Raw genomic sequence first — 18,063 nt, 5'->3', positions numbered from 1 at the left:
TTAGAGGAGGTCAGAACATGTGGCCTCCTTGCCGTTTTTGCACCCAGTCTCTCCACATCCTTGTCAGCATTTGTTATTTTCTGTTTTGTTGAGCTTTGCTATTAGTGCTGGGGCAAGATGGTATCTCGTTGTTTTGATTTGTATCTCTCCAATGGCTAATGCCACAACATGTCTGTCAGTTTGTTGTACTGGGGTGGCTTATGTGTAGCTGTGAGGCTGGAAGCTATGCAGCAGTATTTCAAATACCAGCAGGGTCATCCATGGTGGACAGGTTTCAGCAGAATTTCCAGACTAAGACAGACTCAGAAGATTGAAGAGGCTATTCACTCTCAAACAATTGGCCAGTGAAAACCTTATGAATAGCAGTGAAACACTGTGTGATATATTACTGGAAAACTTTATGAATAGCCTTGTAACATTGTCTGATATAGTGCCAGAAGATAAACCCCTCAGGTTGGAAGGCACTCAAAATATGACTTGGGAAGAGCTGCCTCCTCAGAGGAGAGTTGACCTTAATGATGTGGATGGAGTAAATCTTTCAGGACCTCCATTTGCTCATGTGTCATGACTCAAAATGAGAAGAAACAGCTGTAAATATCCATTAATCATCAGAACATGGGAGGTACGAAGTATAAATCTAGGAAGATTGAAAGTTGTCAAAAATGAAATGAAATGTATAAAGGTCAATATCCTAGGCATTAGTGAGGTGAAATGGACCGGTTTTGGCTATTTTGGGTCAGGTAACCATATGATCTACTATGCCGGGAATGACAAATTGAAGAGAAATGGTGTGACATTCATCATCACAAAGAATGTTTCAAAATAGGATGTCAGTGATAGGATAATATCCATACACATATAAGGAAGACCAGTTAATACTACTATTACTCAAATTTAGGCACTAACCACCAAAACCAAAGATAAGGAAATTGAAGATTTTTACCAGCTTCTGTGATCTGAAACTGACTAAACATGCAATCAAGATGTGCTAATTATCACTGGTGACTGGAATGTCAGAAAAATCACTGGTAGTTGGAAAGTATTGGCTTTGGTGATAGAAGAAACACTGGAGAGTGCATGATAGAATTTTGCAAGACCAAAGACTTATTCATTGCAGATACCTTTTTTCAACAACACAGATGGTGACTGTACATGTGGACTTCACGAGATGGAGTACACAGGAATTAGATAGACTATCTCTGGTAGCATAGTGCCTAAGGCACTTGACTGCTAACCAGAAGGCTGGCGGTTCAAACCCACCAGCCACTCCTCAGAAGGAAGGTTGGGCAATCCTACTTCTGTAGTGATACTGCCTCGGAAACCCAAGGAGGGGTCGCTATGAGTCGGGGCCGACTCGACGGCAAATAACAACAACAACAACATATCTGTGGCAAGTGGAGATGGAGAAGCTCAATATCCTCAGCCACAACAAGGTCAGGTGCTGACTGTGGAACAGGTGATCAACTGCACATATGCAGGTTCAAGTTGAAGTTGAAGAAAATTAAAACAAGTCTGCGAGAAGCAAAATATGACCTTGATTATATCCCTTCTGAATTTAGAGAGCATCTAAAGAATAGATTTGATGCACTGAACACCAATGACTGAAAACCAGAGGAATTATGAGATGACATCAAGAACATCATCCATGAAGAAAGGAAAAGGTCATTAACAAGATAGGAAATGAAGAAAAGACCAAAATGGATGTCAGAAGAGACTCTGAAACTTGCCCTTGAATGGAGAGTAGCTAAGCAAATGGAAGAAATGACAAGATAAAAGAGCTGAATAGCGAATTTCAAAGAGCAGCATGAGAAGACAATGTGAATTATTATGATGCAGTGTGCAAATATCTGGAGTTAGATAACCAAAAGGGAAGAATATGCTTGGCATTTCTGATAGAACTGGGGACAAAATTTAAGCCTCAGTTGCAATATTGAAAGACTCTGAGCAAAATATTGAATGATGCAGGAAACATCAAAAGAAGATGGAAGGAATTATTTAGTGTTGCATACAGAATCACTGTACCAAAAAGAATTGTTCATCCATTTCAGGGTGGTGGTACATGATCAAGAACCAATGGTATTGACGGAAGAAGTTGAAGCTGCACTGAAGGAATTGGCAAAGAACAAGGCTCCAGGAATTCACGGAATACCCATTGAGATGTTTCAACAAACAGTTGCCATGCTGGAGGCACTCACTTGTCTATTCCAAGAAATTTGGAAGGCAGCTACCTGGCCAACTGGCTGGAAGAGATCCATGTTTGTACTCTTTCCAAAGAAAGGTAATCCCACAGAATGTGGCAATTATCGAGCAGTATCATTAATATCACAGGCAAGCAAAATCTTGCTGAAAATAATTAAAAAATGATTGCAGTAGTATTTTGACAGAGAACTTCCAGAACTGCAAGCTGGATTCAGAACATGGGGATACTGCCTGGTTTAAAACCAGGAAGGGCGTGTATCAGTTCTTTTGCTTGCTGAAAGTGAGGATGACTTGAAGCACTTACTGATGTAGATTGAAGGCTGCAGTCTGCAGGATCACAATAAATAAAGGAAAGATTGAAGTTGTCAACACCAATGGAAGCAGCAGCTAAGGCATCAGACGATGTAATGCACTGGGCAAATCTGCTGCAAAGACCTCTTTAAAGTGCTGACGAGCAAAGATGTCTCCTTGAAGATTAAGATGTGCCTAACCCAAGCCATGGTATTTTCAGTCACCTCATATGGATCTGAGAACTAGACAGTGAATAAGGAAGACCAAAGAAGATTTGATGCTTTTGAGTTGTGGTGTTGGTGAAGAATACTGAGAGTAACATGGACTGCTAAAAGAATTACAACTCTATCCTGGAACGAGTACAGCCGGAATGCTCCTTGGAAGTGAGATGGTCAGACTTGGTCTTTACTACTTTGGTCATGTTGGCAGAAGGGACCATTTCTTGGAGAAGGAGATCATACTTGGTAAAGTGGAGGGTCAATGAAAAAAGGGAAGGCCTTCAATTAGATGGGTTGACACAGTGGCTGCAACGATGGGCTCAGTTGTAGCAAGGATTGTAAGACTGGCACAGGACTGGGGAGTGCTTTGTTCTTTTGTACATAGGGTCGCTATGAGTCAGAGATCACTCAACAGCACCTAACAGCAACAACAACAATAGCTAATGATCATGAACATTTCTTCATGTGGCTGTTGGCTGCCTGAGTATCCTCCTTGGTGTAGTGTTTATTCACGTCTTCTGCCCATTTCTGGTGTCAGATGGATCTTGGCTCTAAGCGAAGAATACCAGAAAGATGTTTACTTGTGTTTTATCGACTATGCAAAAGCATTCAATTGTGTGGATCATAAGAAATTGTGGGTAACATTGAGAAGAATGGGAATTCCAGAACTCTTAATTGTGCTCATGAGGAGCCTATACAGAGACCAGGAGACTGTCATTCCAACAGAACAGGGGAATACTGCACGGTTTAAAATCAGGAAGAGAGTGCAGCAGGGTTGTATCCTTTTACCATATTTATTCAATTTGTATGCTGAGCAAATAATCTGAGAAGCTGGACTATATGAAGAAGAGCATGGTATCAGGATTGGAGGAAGACTCTTTAACAACCTGTGATATGCAGATGACACACGTTTGCTTGCTGAAAGTAAAGATGCCTTGAAGCACTTACTGATGAAAATTAAAGACTACAGTCTACAGTATGGATTACACCTCAAGATAAAACAAAAATCCTCACAACTGGACCAATAAGCAGCATCACAATAGATGGAGAAAAGATTGAAGTTGTCAAAGACTTCATATTACTTGGTTCTACAATCAACACCAATAGAAGCAGCAATCAAGACGTCGAAAGACTTACTGCATTGGGAAAATCTGCTGCAAAAGACCTCTGTCAAGCACTAAAGAGCAAAGATATTTCCTTGAAGACTAGGTTGTCTTCTAACCGAAGCTGTGGTATTTTCAATCACCTCATATGCATGTGAGAGCTGGACAATGAAAAGGGAAGATCGAAGAAGAGTTGATGCTTTTGAGTTGTGGTTTTGGTGAAAAATGCTGAAAGTACTGTGGACTGCTAAAAGGACTAACAAATCTGTCCTGGAAGATGTGCAGCTGGAATGCTCCTTGGGAAGCAAGAATGGCCAGATTTTGTCTCACCTACTTTGAGCATGTTGTCAGAAGGGACAATTCTCTGGAGAAGGATGTCATACTTGGTAAGGTGGAGGGTCAATGAAAGAGGGGAAGGCCCTCAATGAGATGGATAGACACAGTGGCTGCAACAGCAGTCTCAGATGTAGGAGGGATAGTGAGGCTGGCACCGTACTGGCCAGTGTTTCATTTTGTTGTACATAAGGTTGCTATGAGTCTGTGAGGACTCGAGGGCACATAACAACAACAAAATCAGTCCATTTTTTAATTGGATTGTCTTTTTGTTGTTGAGGTGTTGGAATTTTGTATAAATTTTAGAGAGAAGTCCCTTGTCAGATATGTTATTTCTGAAAAGTTTTTCCCAATCTATAGGTTCTCTTTTTATTCTTTTGGAGAAGTCTTTTGAAGCACATAAAAATTTAATTTTTAGAAGGTCTTATTCATCTGGTGTATATTGTGCTGTTTTTGCATCTTGAGCTATGCGACAGTCTATGGATGCCATAAATTATGGCTCCTAAATTAGCCCCTGTTTTTTCCTTGAGGAGATTTATAGTTTTAGGTTTCACATTTAAGTCTTTGATCTATCTGGAGTTAGTTTTTGTGTATGATGTGAGGTATGGATCTTGTTTCATTTTTCTGCAAATGGAGATCCAGTTTTGCCAGCATCGTTTGTTAAAGAGACCATTTCTTCCCCATTTAATGGATTTCGGCCCTTTGTCAAAAATCATCTGGTCGATGTATCTATTTTTGAGTTCTCAATTCTATTCCACTGGTCCATGTGTCTGTCATCATACCAGTACCAGGCTGTCTTGACTGCTGTGGCTGTGTAGTAGGTTTTGAGATTTGGAAGTGTTAGATCTCCTATATTGCTCTTCTTCTTCAATAGTGCTGTGCTTATCTGAGATCTTTCTTTTCCATATAAAAGTAATGATTGGTGTTACCATATCTTTAAAGAATGTTGATGAGGTCTGGAATTAGGATTGCATTGAAGTATAGGGAGCTCTGGTAGCATAGTGGCTAAAGCACTTGACTGCTAACCAGAAGGCTGGTGGTTCAAACCCACCAGCCACTCCTCGGAAGGAAGGTTGGGCAATCCTACTTCTGTAGTGATACTGCCTCGGAAACCCAAGGAGGGGTCGCTATGAGTTGGGGCCGACTCGATGGCACATAACAACAACAACAACAACATAGATTGCTTTGGGTAGTGTTGACATTTTCACAATATTCAGTGTTCCTATCCACGAGCATGGTATGTTCTTCCGTTTATGTAGATCTCTCATGGTTTCTTGAAGTAGTGTTTTGTAGTTTTCTGTGTACAAGTATTTTGTGTTCCTAGTGATTTTTATTCCCAGGTATTTTGTTTTTTGGTAGATATTGTAAATGATACTGATTTCCTTATTTCCTTTTCAGCAATCTCTTTGCTGGTGTACAGGAATCCAACTGATTTTTGTGTGTTGGTCTTGTATCCCACCACTATGCTAAATCTCTCAATTAGTTCCAATAGTTTTTTTGCTGAGTCTCTTGCATTTTCTATGTATAGGATCTTATCCTCAGCAAATAGGGATAGTTTTACTTTTTCCTTACCAATTTGGATGCCTTTGATTTCCCTTTCTTGCCTTATTACTTTGGCTAGGACTTCCAAAACAATGTTGAATAGAAGTTGTGATAGAGGGCATCCTTGTCTGGTTCCTGTTCACAAGAGGAATGGTTTCAAGTCTCTCTCCATTGATAATAATGTTGGCTGTTGGGTTTGCATATATGCCCCTTACTATGTTGAGGAATTTCCCTTCTATCCTATTCTTTGGAGAATTTTGATAAGGAGTGGGTGTTGGATTTAATCAAATGCCTTTTCTGCATCGGTTGATAAGATCATGTTGTTCTTTTCCTTTTTTTTATTTATGTGATGGATGACATTGATTGTTTTTTTAATGCTGAACCATCCTTGCATACCTGGTATGAACCCCAGTTGGTCATAATGTATTATTTTTTTGAAATGTTGTTGGAGTCTATTGGCTAGGATTTTGTTGAAGATTTTTACATCTATATTCATGGGGATTTTGATCTATAGTTTTCCTTTTTAGTGATGTCTTTGCTTGGTTTTAGTGTCAAGGTTATGCTTGCTTCATAAAATGAATTTGGGAGGATTCCATCCTTTTCTCTCTTCTGGAATAGTTTGAGAATGATTGGTATTAGTTCTTCTCTGAACATTCCATAGAATTCTCCAGTGAAACCATCTGGGCTAGGGCTTTTTTTGTTTGTTTGTTGGTAAGTTTTTTTACGACCTGTTCAATTTCTTCTTTTGTTATGAGTCTGTTCAAATTTTCCACCTCAGTTTGTGTTACTTTGGGTAAGTAGTATATCTCTAGGAACCTGTCAATTTCTTCTAGCTTTTCAAATTTATTGGAGTATAGTTCTTCATACTATCATGATATTATCCTTTTAATTTTTCTTGGTTCTATTGTGATGTTGCCCATTTTGTTTCTTATTTGAGTAATTTGTATTCTCTTCCTCTTTTCCTTTGTTAAATTTACCAGTGGTTTGTCAATTTTATTAATCTCTTCAAAAAACCAACTTTTGGTCTTGTTGATTTTTTCTGTTTTCTATTTTCTGTTTCATTTATTTCTGCTCAAATCTTTATTTTCTTTTTGGTGACTGTACTTTTTTTTTTTTTTTGGGGGGGGCTGTTTTTCTAATTGTTGGATATTTTGGGTTAAGATGTTTATTTTGGCTCTTTTTTCTTTTTCGATGTGTACATTTATTGCTATAAATTGGCCTCTGATCATAGCTTTTTATTTATTTGTTTTAAATTTTTAGAATTGTTTTTATTGTGCTTTTATGTGTAAGTTTACAGAGCAGAGTTTGTTTTACATACAACATTACATGTACATTTAATTTCACTCCCCATTTACTATCCCTAACCCTAACCCAGTCTCCTCCCCTCCCTGCCCAGTAAGCCCCCTCCACCCATGCCCCTTATAGTTATGCACTCCTGTGTGTCCTGCATTTCCTCTGTGTGAATATTGCCCCTCTGGTGTCCTGTGGTCAATTGCTCTAAGGGATGCATTTCCATAGAGTATGTGGATACGTCACCCTGAGTTGAGTGGTCTGCGTGTACATCTTGTTTACTACTGGGCTGAGAGCTAGCCCCTGAGAGTGAGTTTTATTCCAGGCCATAGTATTGGGGGGTCTTACTAGACTCCATCCAACTAGTAATTCTGGTCATTATTGAGTTTTTGGATTTTGTTCCACATTTTTCCTCCCATTTTATCCAGGATCTCCAGATTTGATCCTTTCCTGAGTGGTTGGCATTTGTATCTGGGGACCATCTAGTTCTTCTGGTCTCAAGAGTCATCATGTCCTAGGTCCGATTGCTTCCAAATACCCTTATTTTTTTTTTTGTTTTTTGTTTTTTGCACTCTTTTTTGCTTCTGATGCTAGGAAACCATTAGCTGCATTTTAGATGGTTACTTGAAACTTTTAAGACTCCAGTCAGTACTCACCAATGTAGGATGAGGAACAAGACTTTTATGTATTTTGTTGTGCCAATTGAGTTTGGTGTCCTCCAGTACTATGGTCCTGAGTAAGTAGATCCATTGGATCTCTCTCCCACAGTGTCTGGGTGTCTGTGAGGGATTGCTTTATGTCTGTCTTCTGTTGTTTCTGTAAGGATTGCAGGGATTTTGTATCACTGCTACCTGTGCAAGATTAGCCTCTGCTAAATCTATCCTTGATCTAGAGTATACTCCTGTTCATTGACCCCCACCTGATCTTCTCTTGTGTGTTGATCTCTTGTGTGTTGATCACATAACATATCTTAGATGTTTGTGTGTTTATCTGTAGCCTGGTGTTTGGTGTTAATAGTAATGCAGTATTGTGGATGTACTGGTTGGTATTAGCACCTGTCGTCTATCTCTTATGTGCACAATTCGGTGTCCTTGCTGTCCCTAATGTTATCATGGTAGTCACAGATTCTTTCTATACATCCCTCCCCTTACCCATGCCAGCGTGTGGGCTCCAACTAGCCCGAAATTAATCCTTCCCCTTCCCTACACATCCTGGTAACCTACAAAATGAGTTCCCTTTTTTAAGCAAACCCTTCTTTGTCTTTGTACAGTAATGGGCTCATATAATATTTGTCCTTCTGCAACTAACTTATTTCACTCAGCATAATGTCCTCCAGGCTCATCTACATTTTGAGATGATTTGCATATCCTTCATTGTTCTTTAATGTAGCATAGTATACCATTGTGTGAATGTGCCATAATTTGGTTATCCATTCATCTATTGATGGACATTTAGGTTGTTCCCATCTCTTTGCTATAGTGAATTGTGCTGGAATGAACATAGGTGTGCATATGTCTGTTCATACGCTGCCTTTCACCTCTTTGGGATATATTCATAGTAATGGAATTGCTGGGTCAGATAGTATTTCTGTTTTCAGTTTTTTAAGGAAACACCATACCCTTTGCCACAATGGTTGTACCATTTAACAATCCCACCAGCAGTGCTAGAGAGTTCCAATCTCTGGTCATCTCGCCAACATTTGTTATTTTCTGTCCTGTTGAACTTTGCTATTATTGCTTGGGTGAGATGATACCTCATCTTTGTTTTGATTTGCATGTTTCTAATGACTAAAGATCACGAGCAATTCCTCATGTGTTTGTTGGCTGCCAGATTATCATCTTTAGTGAAGTGTCTGCTTAAGTCTTTTGCCCAGTTTTGAATTGGGTTGTTTGTATTTTTGGTGATGAGGTGTTGAAGTTTTCTATAGATTTCGGAGATAGTCCTTTGTCAGATATGTCATAGGCAAATATTTTCTCCCAGTCTGTAGGTTCTCTTTTTACCCTTTTCATGAAGTCTTTCAGTGTGCATAGGAATTTAATTTTTAAAAGGTCCCAGTCATCTAGCTTCTCTTCTACTTCCTGTGCATTCTACATTATATTTAATAGTCTATGCCATAAATGAGGGCTCCTAGATTTGCCTCTATTTTATCTTTGATGAATTTTATAGTTTTGGGTTTTACATTTAAGTCTTTGTTCCATCTTGAGTTTGTTCTTGTATGGGATGAGGTATAGGTCTTATTTCATTTTCCTGCAAGTGGATATCCAGTTTTGCCAGCCCCATTTGTTAAAGAGGCTGTGTCTTCCCCATTTAATGGGTTTTGGACCTTTGTCAAAGATCAGGTGTCCATAGATGGATGGGTCTGTTTTTGGACTTTGGATTCTGTTCCATTGGTCTGTCTATCATTGTACCAATATCACGCCAAATCCAGTCCATTTCAGCTCGTTAATGCTTAGGATATCAATCTTCATGCGTTCCATTTCATCTTTGACAACTTCCAGTTTTCCTAGATTCATATTTTGTACATTCCATGTTCCAGTTATTAACGGATGTTTGCAGCTGTTCCTCCTCAATTTGAGTCGTGCCATGTCAGCAAATGGAGGTCCCGCAGATTTAATTTACCCATATCATTAAGGTTGCTTCTACTCTGATAAGGCAACTCTTTGCCAGTCGTACCTTGAGTGCCTTCTGACCTAAGGGTCTTGTCTTCCTGTGCTGTATTGGACAATGTTTCCAGGCTATTCATGAATTTTCCCAGTAATGTATCAGACAGTGTTTCTCTGCTATTCATAAGGTTTCTCTGGCCAATTCTTTGAGGAGTAGGTGGTCTCTTTTCTTCCCAGTCTGTCTCATTCTGTAAGCTGTGTTGAAACCTGTGTACCATGTGTAATCCTGCTGGCTTTTGAAACACTGATGGCACAGCCTGAAGACTCACAGCAACACGCAAGCTACCACGGGACGATCAGCTGACAGACAAGTTCATCTCCTTTAGCTGTTGGAAACCTCTCCACCCTCCCCTTACCTGATTCCTAACTGCATCCTGCCACTTTTGTCATCGCTGGCAGTTCCCTCCCTTTCCTGCCTGGGGGGTTGGGTCCTGCTTCCGGGCCCCTTACCTGGATCCTGCTGCTTTTGTCATTACCAACAGTTCCCTCCCTTTTCTCACCTCGCACGTGAAAGGTCCCTGGTTCGGAACTGGGCGGGAGCACTAATACCTAGGATATCTATTTTTATGTGTTCCATTTCATTTTTGACAACTTCCTGTTTTCCTAGATTCATACTTCATATATTCTGTGTTCCAGTTATTAATGGATGCTTGCGTCTGTTTCTACTCATTTCAAGTCATTCCTTATCAACCAATGGAGGTCTGAAAGCTTTACTCTATCCATATTGTTAAGGTCATCTCTACTCGGAGGAGTCAGCTCTTCCCTAGTCAGATTTTGATTGCCTTCCGATCTGATGGGCTCATCTTCTGGCATTATATCAGACAGTGTTTTAGGGCTAGTCATAAAGTTTTCCAATAATATATCAGACAGTGTTTAAGGAGGTAACATATGATAAAGAGATGATAAGAACTTACTGTATTGAAGGAAAAAGTACAAGCCACACTGAAGGTAGTGGAGAAAAACAAAGCTCTAGGAACTGATGGAATACTAATTTAGATGTTTCAACAAACAGATGCAATGCTGGAAGTGCTTACTCATCTATGCCAAGAAATTTGGAAGATAAGTTACCTGGCTGAAAGACTGGAAGAGATCCATATATGTGTACATTACAAAGAAAGGAGACCCAACAGAAAGTGGAAATTATTAAACAATATCATTAATGTCACATGTAAGTTAAATTTTGCTGACAATAATTAAAAAATGGTTGCATCAGTATGTTAACATGGAACTGCCAGAAATTGAAGCTGGATTCAAAAGTTGACGTGGAACAAGGGATATCATTGCTAATGTCAGATGGATCTTGGCTGAAAGCAGAGAATACCAGCAAGATGTTTACTGTGTTTTAGTGACTATGAAGAAGCAGTCAGCTGTGTATCATAACAAATTATGGATAACATTATGAAGAATGGGAATTCCAGGATACTCACTTGTACTCATGTGGAATCTGTACATAGATCAAGAGACAGTCATGTGAACAGAACAAGGGGATACTGCATGTTTTAAAATGCAGAAAGATATGTGTCAGATATCTGTTCATCATACCTACTCAGTCTGTATGCTGAATAAATAATCTGAGAATTGGACTATGTGAATAAGAAGGCATCATCAGGATTGGAAGAAGACTCATTAACCACCTGAGATACACAGATGATACAACCTTCCTTGCTGAAAGCCAGAAGGACTTGCAGTGCTTACTGATGAAGATCAAAGATTACAGCCTTTAGAATGGATTACACCTCAACACAAAGAAAACAAAAATCCTCACAGCTGGACCAATAAGCAACAAAACAGTCAGCAAAAAAATGAGGAAGATCCTTAAGGAGCTGGATTGATGCAGTGTCTGCAGCAATGAGCTCAAACATAACAATGATTAGGGGGATGGTACAGAACCAGCCAGTGTTTTGTTCTATTGTGTATATGGTCACTGTGAGTCAGAACCAACTCAGTGACATGTAACAACAGCATGTATATATTTATATTTAAAATATATCATTTAAAATGAAATATAAAATTTTATTTTTGGAGGAGTTTAAAATTGCAGAAATGTAGCAAAATGGTTATGCCTCTTGGTTTATGATATGTTCTTTGAATCCATGTAATCTTCAAACGGATTTCTTATTTGTTTTTAGGCAGCAAGAATTATCGCCAAACTAGCTGCATGGGGAAAAGAACTGATGGAAGGCAGTGACTTAAATTACTATTTCAACTGGATAAAAACTCAGCTGAGTTCACAGGTAAAAGAAATTTCTTTTGGTATCTTTGAAAGGAATATAACATCCATGTTCTTGTAAGCTATATATGTTAAATTATAAAAAATTTAACACCATTTTGAACTTTATAAATAAACCAAACTGCTTCTAAATTTGGTAGCATGCTTCACCTTTTCTCTCTTTAACTGGATGCAATACAAACCTTTCTTTGTTTTCTGCCCTTTGGGGACTTCCCACTTATACTCTTTAGTGGCCAGGTAGCATCTTCATTCTAGATGGCTGGCATGATTTCGCAGGTTGGAACACTGAAAGGACTCCTAATACTCCAAAGTACACACTCATGTAAGCCTTTTAATGAAGGCAAAGGTAACTGCAACAGGGAAAAGAGAGCACAGGCAAGATTGGGGTGAGAGACTTCTAGCCACAGTTCCCTGTGCCGGCCTCAGGATGGTGTCCACCAAGATTTGTGCGAGAAATCTTGTTTTTGGGAGAGCATCTAAAGGTTTCTAGTGAGATTCTGTTATCCCTTCTGGTGACGTAAGCAGGACAGGTGATCTGTCTGGTTATACCAGTAAACACATTGGCTCTGGGTGTTGCCAGGGGATCATTAGCAAATCCACTTGTCCTGGCAAGGAACCAATCCCAGGTTTCAGGGATCGCTAGACTCTAACAGAGTCGTCCAGTCCAATGTAAAATAACTGTCACTCATAGCGATGAATGTTCATTGATTTGGCATTATCATTTTGTAATTGAACATTTGTAACCTAAAGTGAAAAATGAAACCTGCTTACTGGTTATCTTTACTGCTTTTGGGCCTCTAGAGCTCTATTTCTCCACAGAGAAAAATAGCTTTGTTGTTTCATGACTAGTGAAATGGCAAGTTTTCTGTATTTGTCTTCATAGTTCCCTAGAATGGGGCAAAACTCATTATACTTCTTGAGGCTCTGTGAAATGTACTTCGTTTGTTTGTTTCTAGTTATTGTTTGGTGGTAAAGGGGAGACTTGGTGGTAATACTCAGGAAAGGAGTGAAGTGAAGGAAGATGGGGAGGCGTATTCTGGGGAAAAGAAGGTAGAAGAGAACAAAATTTTGGTGGAGGAATGGGTGACACAAGGGTGAAATGGAAGAACGTGGCCAAGAGAAAATGACAGTCATTGTCTTAACATTAGATTACAAATAAATGTCTATTTTAAATATAGTTTTGAAAAGCTATAATTTAGATTTTCTGTGTCTTTATTTTAATAGGTTTTAATTTTAGGCATAAGAGAGGGATACCTTAACATTTGCTTTTATTTGCCTTAGTCTTACCATTGATTCCCTTGTATATTTTTTAGCTGGGGGTTGGAAGGGACTTTAATTGGCTTTTATGTTCAGATAGGATATTTAAGAGATTCTTAAACAGAATTATATACATATTTTGTCACGTCAGTAACATTGATTTTAATACATTTTTGGCTTAGTTTTTAAAAAAATAATTTCAGAAGAGCTACAAATTAGCAGATTTGTGAGGTATTTTAAAAGAAACCAACATGTTTAGAATATGAAAAATAAATGTGTGAAAATGACATTTTATGTTTGTAAATCGTTTTAAGTTTGTATATCATTGGTACCAGAATTCTTAAATAGGTATCCCCCCCCACCATTTTTTTTTTTTCTTCCTTTTTTGCTATTTTGAAATTAGTTCTACCTTTAAACAAGCTATGTTTGGTTTAGTGTTAGAAGTTTGGTATATTGATAATGAGGCTTTTGTGTAGGTGAGTTCATAAAATGAAAACTGGTAAGAAAGAATGTATATTATATTTTTCCATTAACATTTTGGGTGGTTTTATTTTAACTTTTCCTCATAGGAATAACATTTATATTGTTCCTCACAGATGATTTGATTGTCACTTTCAGAGTGAATACTGTGGTGGTATCCATGTCCAACATTTGGGGAAAATACTTTGTCACTACTGAAAGCAGATATTTCAGTGTCTAAACAGTGTTGTTTCCTATTCACAGTATTGGATAACTACCCTTGAGGTTTTTTTTTTTCTTAATATATTTCTAGTATATTCTTTTATCACTGAGTCTTTGGCTTTATGAAGTTCTGTGTGGTATTTCTGCTTTGCAAGTTTTTCTGCTACAGGGTGTGACTTTTTAGAGTACTCAGCCACAGGTCTGACTTCGTTTTCATGGAGTCTGGCCACTGCTTTTGCTTGGTCCTGGGTAGCACTGCCTCTCTTATTGTGGGTAGACTCTTCCAGAGCATTTTAGTAGGATTAAATTACAGACCTCTTGTTTATAGAACAGAAAGATACAATTATTTGGGATTTTATTTACTGCTTTGCTCACTTGTCCCGTGATGGTGCTGTGTCTGGAAGTTCTCTTTTTTGTCGTAAGTGTTTTCCCCTCATAAGAAGTACTACAGTTTTCATGATTCTAGTACAAATAAACTTTTAAAAGGTCCAAGTTAGTTGGAAGTTTAGATATGTTTGCTCTTTGCCTTTTTAGTGACATTTAGGATCCTTTTTTAGTAGTTTGGAGCATCGTGGTTGGGTTATGGAGACCAATGGCTGGCGCCCAGTAGAGAATATTTATTGAATGAAAGAAAATAAAAATTTTCTGTAAGAAATTCAGTATCACTTTTCTCTTGTACTTTCAAGCCTCTGAGTTTCTACCTTAAACTTTCTTTGGTCATTTCCATATATATTTGAGATTTTTGATTATCATTATATCTTGTTAGCATTGCTATGGGTAGCATAATTTTAATCCGATAGTGTATCTTCCCATCATTGGGCACTTATTTCAAAAACTTTGCCACAGAATGTAGATGCATATAGATCATTGAATGTAGATAGTTCAGTTTAAGGCAGTTGTCTTGTTGGAAGAATAATTTACTAAGTAAATCTCGAATCTTGGCAGTTTGCATCCACTTCACTTATGAAATTTAGGTGGAGCTGGTATTTAGTTTTTGTATTATTCCATTTTTAGTAATTTATTAAGATTTTATTTGGAAGAGTATAATGATATTTAGAACACTTTTCATCATCCCCATGTTAATGGTAGACTCTATTAATTAGGATAGAAAGAAAATTATAAATTAGCTTAGCTCCCTTTCCTAAGATGATAAATTAGTATAAAGTTAAAAACAAAACTAAGTAATAAGTTATTTATTTTGTAATAGAAACTACGTGGTAGCGGTGTCGCTGTTGAAACAGGAACAGTCTCTTCAAGTGATGTAAGTATATTCCTTCTTAATTCACTGGCCTCCTAACACTCTGAATTATTTTGAGTCATAAACATCTGGAATTTTTAAAAAGTGTTTACTCATTTCGAAAATGTAAATTCATGGATTTGATGTGTCACCTCTGGTTAGGTTAATTGTATTGCAAAACTAAATATAAATATTTGTGGTCCCTTTTTCTTTTGGTAGGTTTGAGACATTGCTTCTTTCTGTTGCTCTCCCCACCCCCCTGCCCCAGGCCACTTTATTTTAGGCCTAGAAGTCAAAACAAGAGTCTGAATTCAGTTGTACAACTGGAGCTAATAAATTTAATGTTACTGTCTTCAGTAACCAACTTCAGTTGTGTGATAAACTGTCTCATATTTGTCTTAACAGATAGGTGGAACATGTTAAACAGTGGAAAACAATGACATTACCCCATATTGAGGGCTTTATGTATGGCTGCATGGTGCCAGAACACTTTTTTTGGCCAATCTCTCCCCACACTTTTGTAGAGCTAAAAGGTTAAAGGTTTAAACTAATCATGTTAAGTTCCTATCTTAGCTAGTTACCTGCCCCATTTGGAAATGTTTTAACTTTGCTGTGCTCAGGAACTAGGAACTAGAATACGTTTGGCCAAGTAAGCATCCCATGATTGGAGCCAATTGAGAGAAGGGTAGGGATGAAAGATAGAAACATAAATGAAGGGTATCTGGCTTCCTTTATTGGAAATATATCTGGGAAACAAGAAGGCATCATAAGAGGGTAGTATCTACAACCTGCCTGTAATTGAGTTAATGTGGAAGCTTTGTAAAAGCCATTTAGTGTCCTTGTTAATTGCTGAGCTTCCATAACTTGTATGGAACATACCTATGTACGTATTGTAGGACTACAGATGACAGCAGAGTCCGTTTTCAAAGTCAGGAGCTGGGCTTCTTTTGGAGAATGGGTTGAAAATTTTAATAGTCTTAGGATAGAAAATTGCTGTTAGCTTTCTAAACTGGAATTAGAACAAGGTGTTGAACTAGACGAGCAATCTTGGGGCCATAGGGAGTGTGGGAGGTGGTGTTACTATGTAAATTTAAAGTCTAGATATTCAGTCATTAGCAGGTGTTTAAATTGGGAATTTTATAAGACTTGAATTTCTACCAGTCTGAATTTTTGAAAAATTGTTTAGTTTCAGAATTTTAGGAATAAGTAGATATTTTCAGAAAGAGTTTTCAGATTCATTATCTTATAAATTTATTTAAATGGCTGTTAAAGTATGTGTATGTTACCAAACTTTATATAATAAGGTTAAAGTTCTAATGACATGATCATTTTATTTTCATCTTTTCTGTCAGTGTATTGGAAGAACAAAACTCATTAATTGAATTTACAGTGCATTTAGTTAAAGTGATTAAACTTGTAGACTTGTATATATATGTCCCAAATGTAATTAGCATCAGTGACAATTGTAAGTTAAAAAAAAAAGATGGCCTTTGATTTCTTACCGCTTTCCCTTTAGTGCCCCTAAACCTACACATATTTTCTGTCTCTTGAAGATATTTTCTTTTTTCAGATGGCTGTCAAGTTGAAAAGCAGACCTCAATAAATTGAGAGTAGAGTGTTAGCCCTTCTTTTCATAATTGTATTTTAATAGTGGTATTTTAATCTGGTAGCTAATGTTTATTGAACACTTACTGTGTGCTTGTCACTGTTTTATTCATTTTACATGCACATACCCTTTAGTGTGGATACTCATTCTTTGAGGTATGTCATATTGTTAGTCATATTTTATAGATGAGTGAAGTGAGGCAGCGAAAAGAGGGATACTGTCTTGTCCAGTGTCATAGAACTAATGAGTGGCAGAAACGTCAAAGGAATAAATTGTTTAGTGACTGAATTACTTTTGAAACAACTGAACTTTAGTAGTATATTTAGGCATTCTCAAGTCATATAGCCTCCTCAGACTCTTTAAAATTGCAGTTATCCTATTATCTCATTGCTGTCCAAAGTTGATTCCTTAAATTTCTTTAGGTTTTCAGAGCAGAGCAAAGCAGTTGGTAAACTGCATTACATCACATTGCCACTGGATGTCAGTATAAAACAAACAAAAAATAGTTTTATATTACAAAATGAGAAACAAGCATAATTCAACATTCTGACCTTTTGAAATGGCCATGAAGCATCATAATAAGTTATGAGTAGGTCGTTGCAGGGAGCTCTGGTGGTGTAGTGCCTAAGGCATCTGACTACTAACCAGAAAGCTGGCGGTTCAAATCCACCAGCCACTCCTCAGAAGGAAGATTGGGCAGTCTACTTCTGTAATGATACTGTCTTGGAAATCTAAGGAGAGGTCGCTATGAGTCGGACCCAACTTGACGACAGTGAGTTTGGTTTTTTGGTTAGGTCGTTGCCAACACTGATATTTGAATGATATTGCATAAAGAGAATTTCTTTAAAATGCATTTTGTTGTCTTAACCTAAATTTGAAATTAATGAAGCTATGCCAGATTCTGTATACTAACTTTTAACTATGCATCTATTACTTGTTCTTGAATGTGAATTGTGAATCTTGTCCTCAGAGGCAGCAGCACATTGGGAGTTTTGATTGTTGTGCTAATACATTGACAGAGACTAGGGAGTTTTGATTGTTGTGCTAATACATTGACAGAGACTAGTGCTGTGGTCTTTCCCAGACTTGGGAGGGTCTAGAGAGAATCTGGGAATTGTTTATTTCTTTTTTCCTGAGCCTTGCTTTATTTACCTATCTGTGTAGGAGAGCAAATGACTCCTAACTCTAGCATTTGACTGCACCTTGGTCTTCACTCTATTTGTTGCAAATTCAATCTAACTTAGTTATTGTGGAATGACTTGGTTAGGTTGTAACTTATGTTGCCAGATTTGCCTTATTACTATCCTATTTTGCCTCTTTTTTTTTTTTTTTTAATTAGGATTTGGGTGAAGATTTACAGAGTAAATTCACTTTTCATACAGCAGTTTATATATACTTTGTCTCATGTCATTG

The 18,063-nt window shown here is 37.8% G+C and overlaps 1 protein-coding gene across 1 annotated transcript in view; it reads left to right on the top strand.

Annotated features, from left to right (window-relative positions):
- Positions 1 to 18,063, top strand: part of ATP6V1H (ATPase H+ transporting V1 subunit H) — a 241,165-nt gene that overhangs the window by 36,644 nt on the left and 186,458 nt on the right. The window contains exons 5-6 of the mRNA XM_007952207.2: positions 11,769 to 11,873; positions 15,015 to 15,068. Coding sequence (XP_007950398.1) covers positions 11,769 to 11,873; positions 15,015 to 15,068 — 159 coding nt within the window. The remainder of the gene's footprint in view (positions 1 to 11,768; positions 11,874 to 15,014; positions 15,069 to 18,063) is intronic.

The sequence above is a fragment of the Orycteropus afer genome, unplaced genomic scaffold (assembly GCF_000298275.1).
Source record: "Orycteropus afer afer isolate SDZICR_OR568_19922 unplaced genomic scaffold, OryAfe1.0 scaffold00329, whole genome shotgun sequence".
NCBI lineage: Eukaryota > Metazoa > Chordata > Mammalia > Tubulidentata > Orycteropodidae > Orycteropus > Orycteropus afer.
The sequence above is the reverse complement of the archived record's forward strand: the minus strand, read 5'-3'. Positions and strand labels throughout refer to the sequence as shown.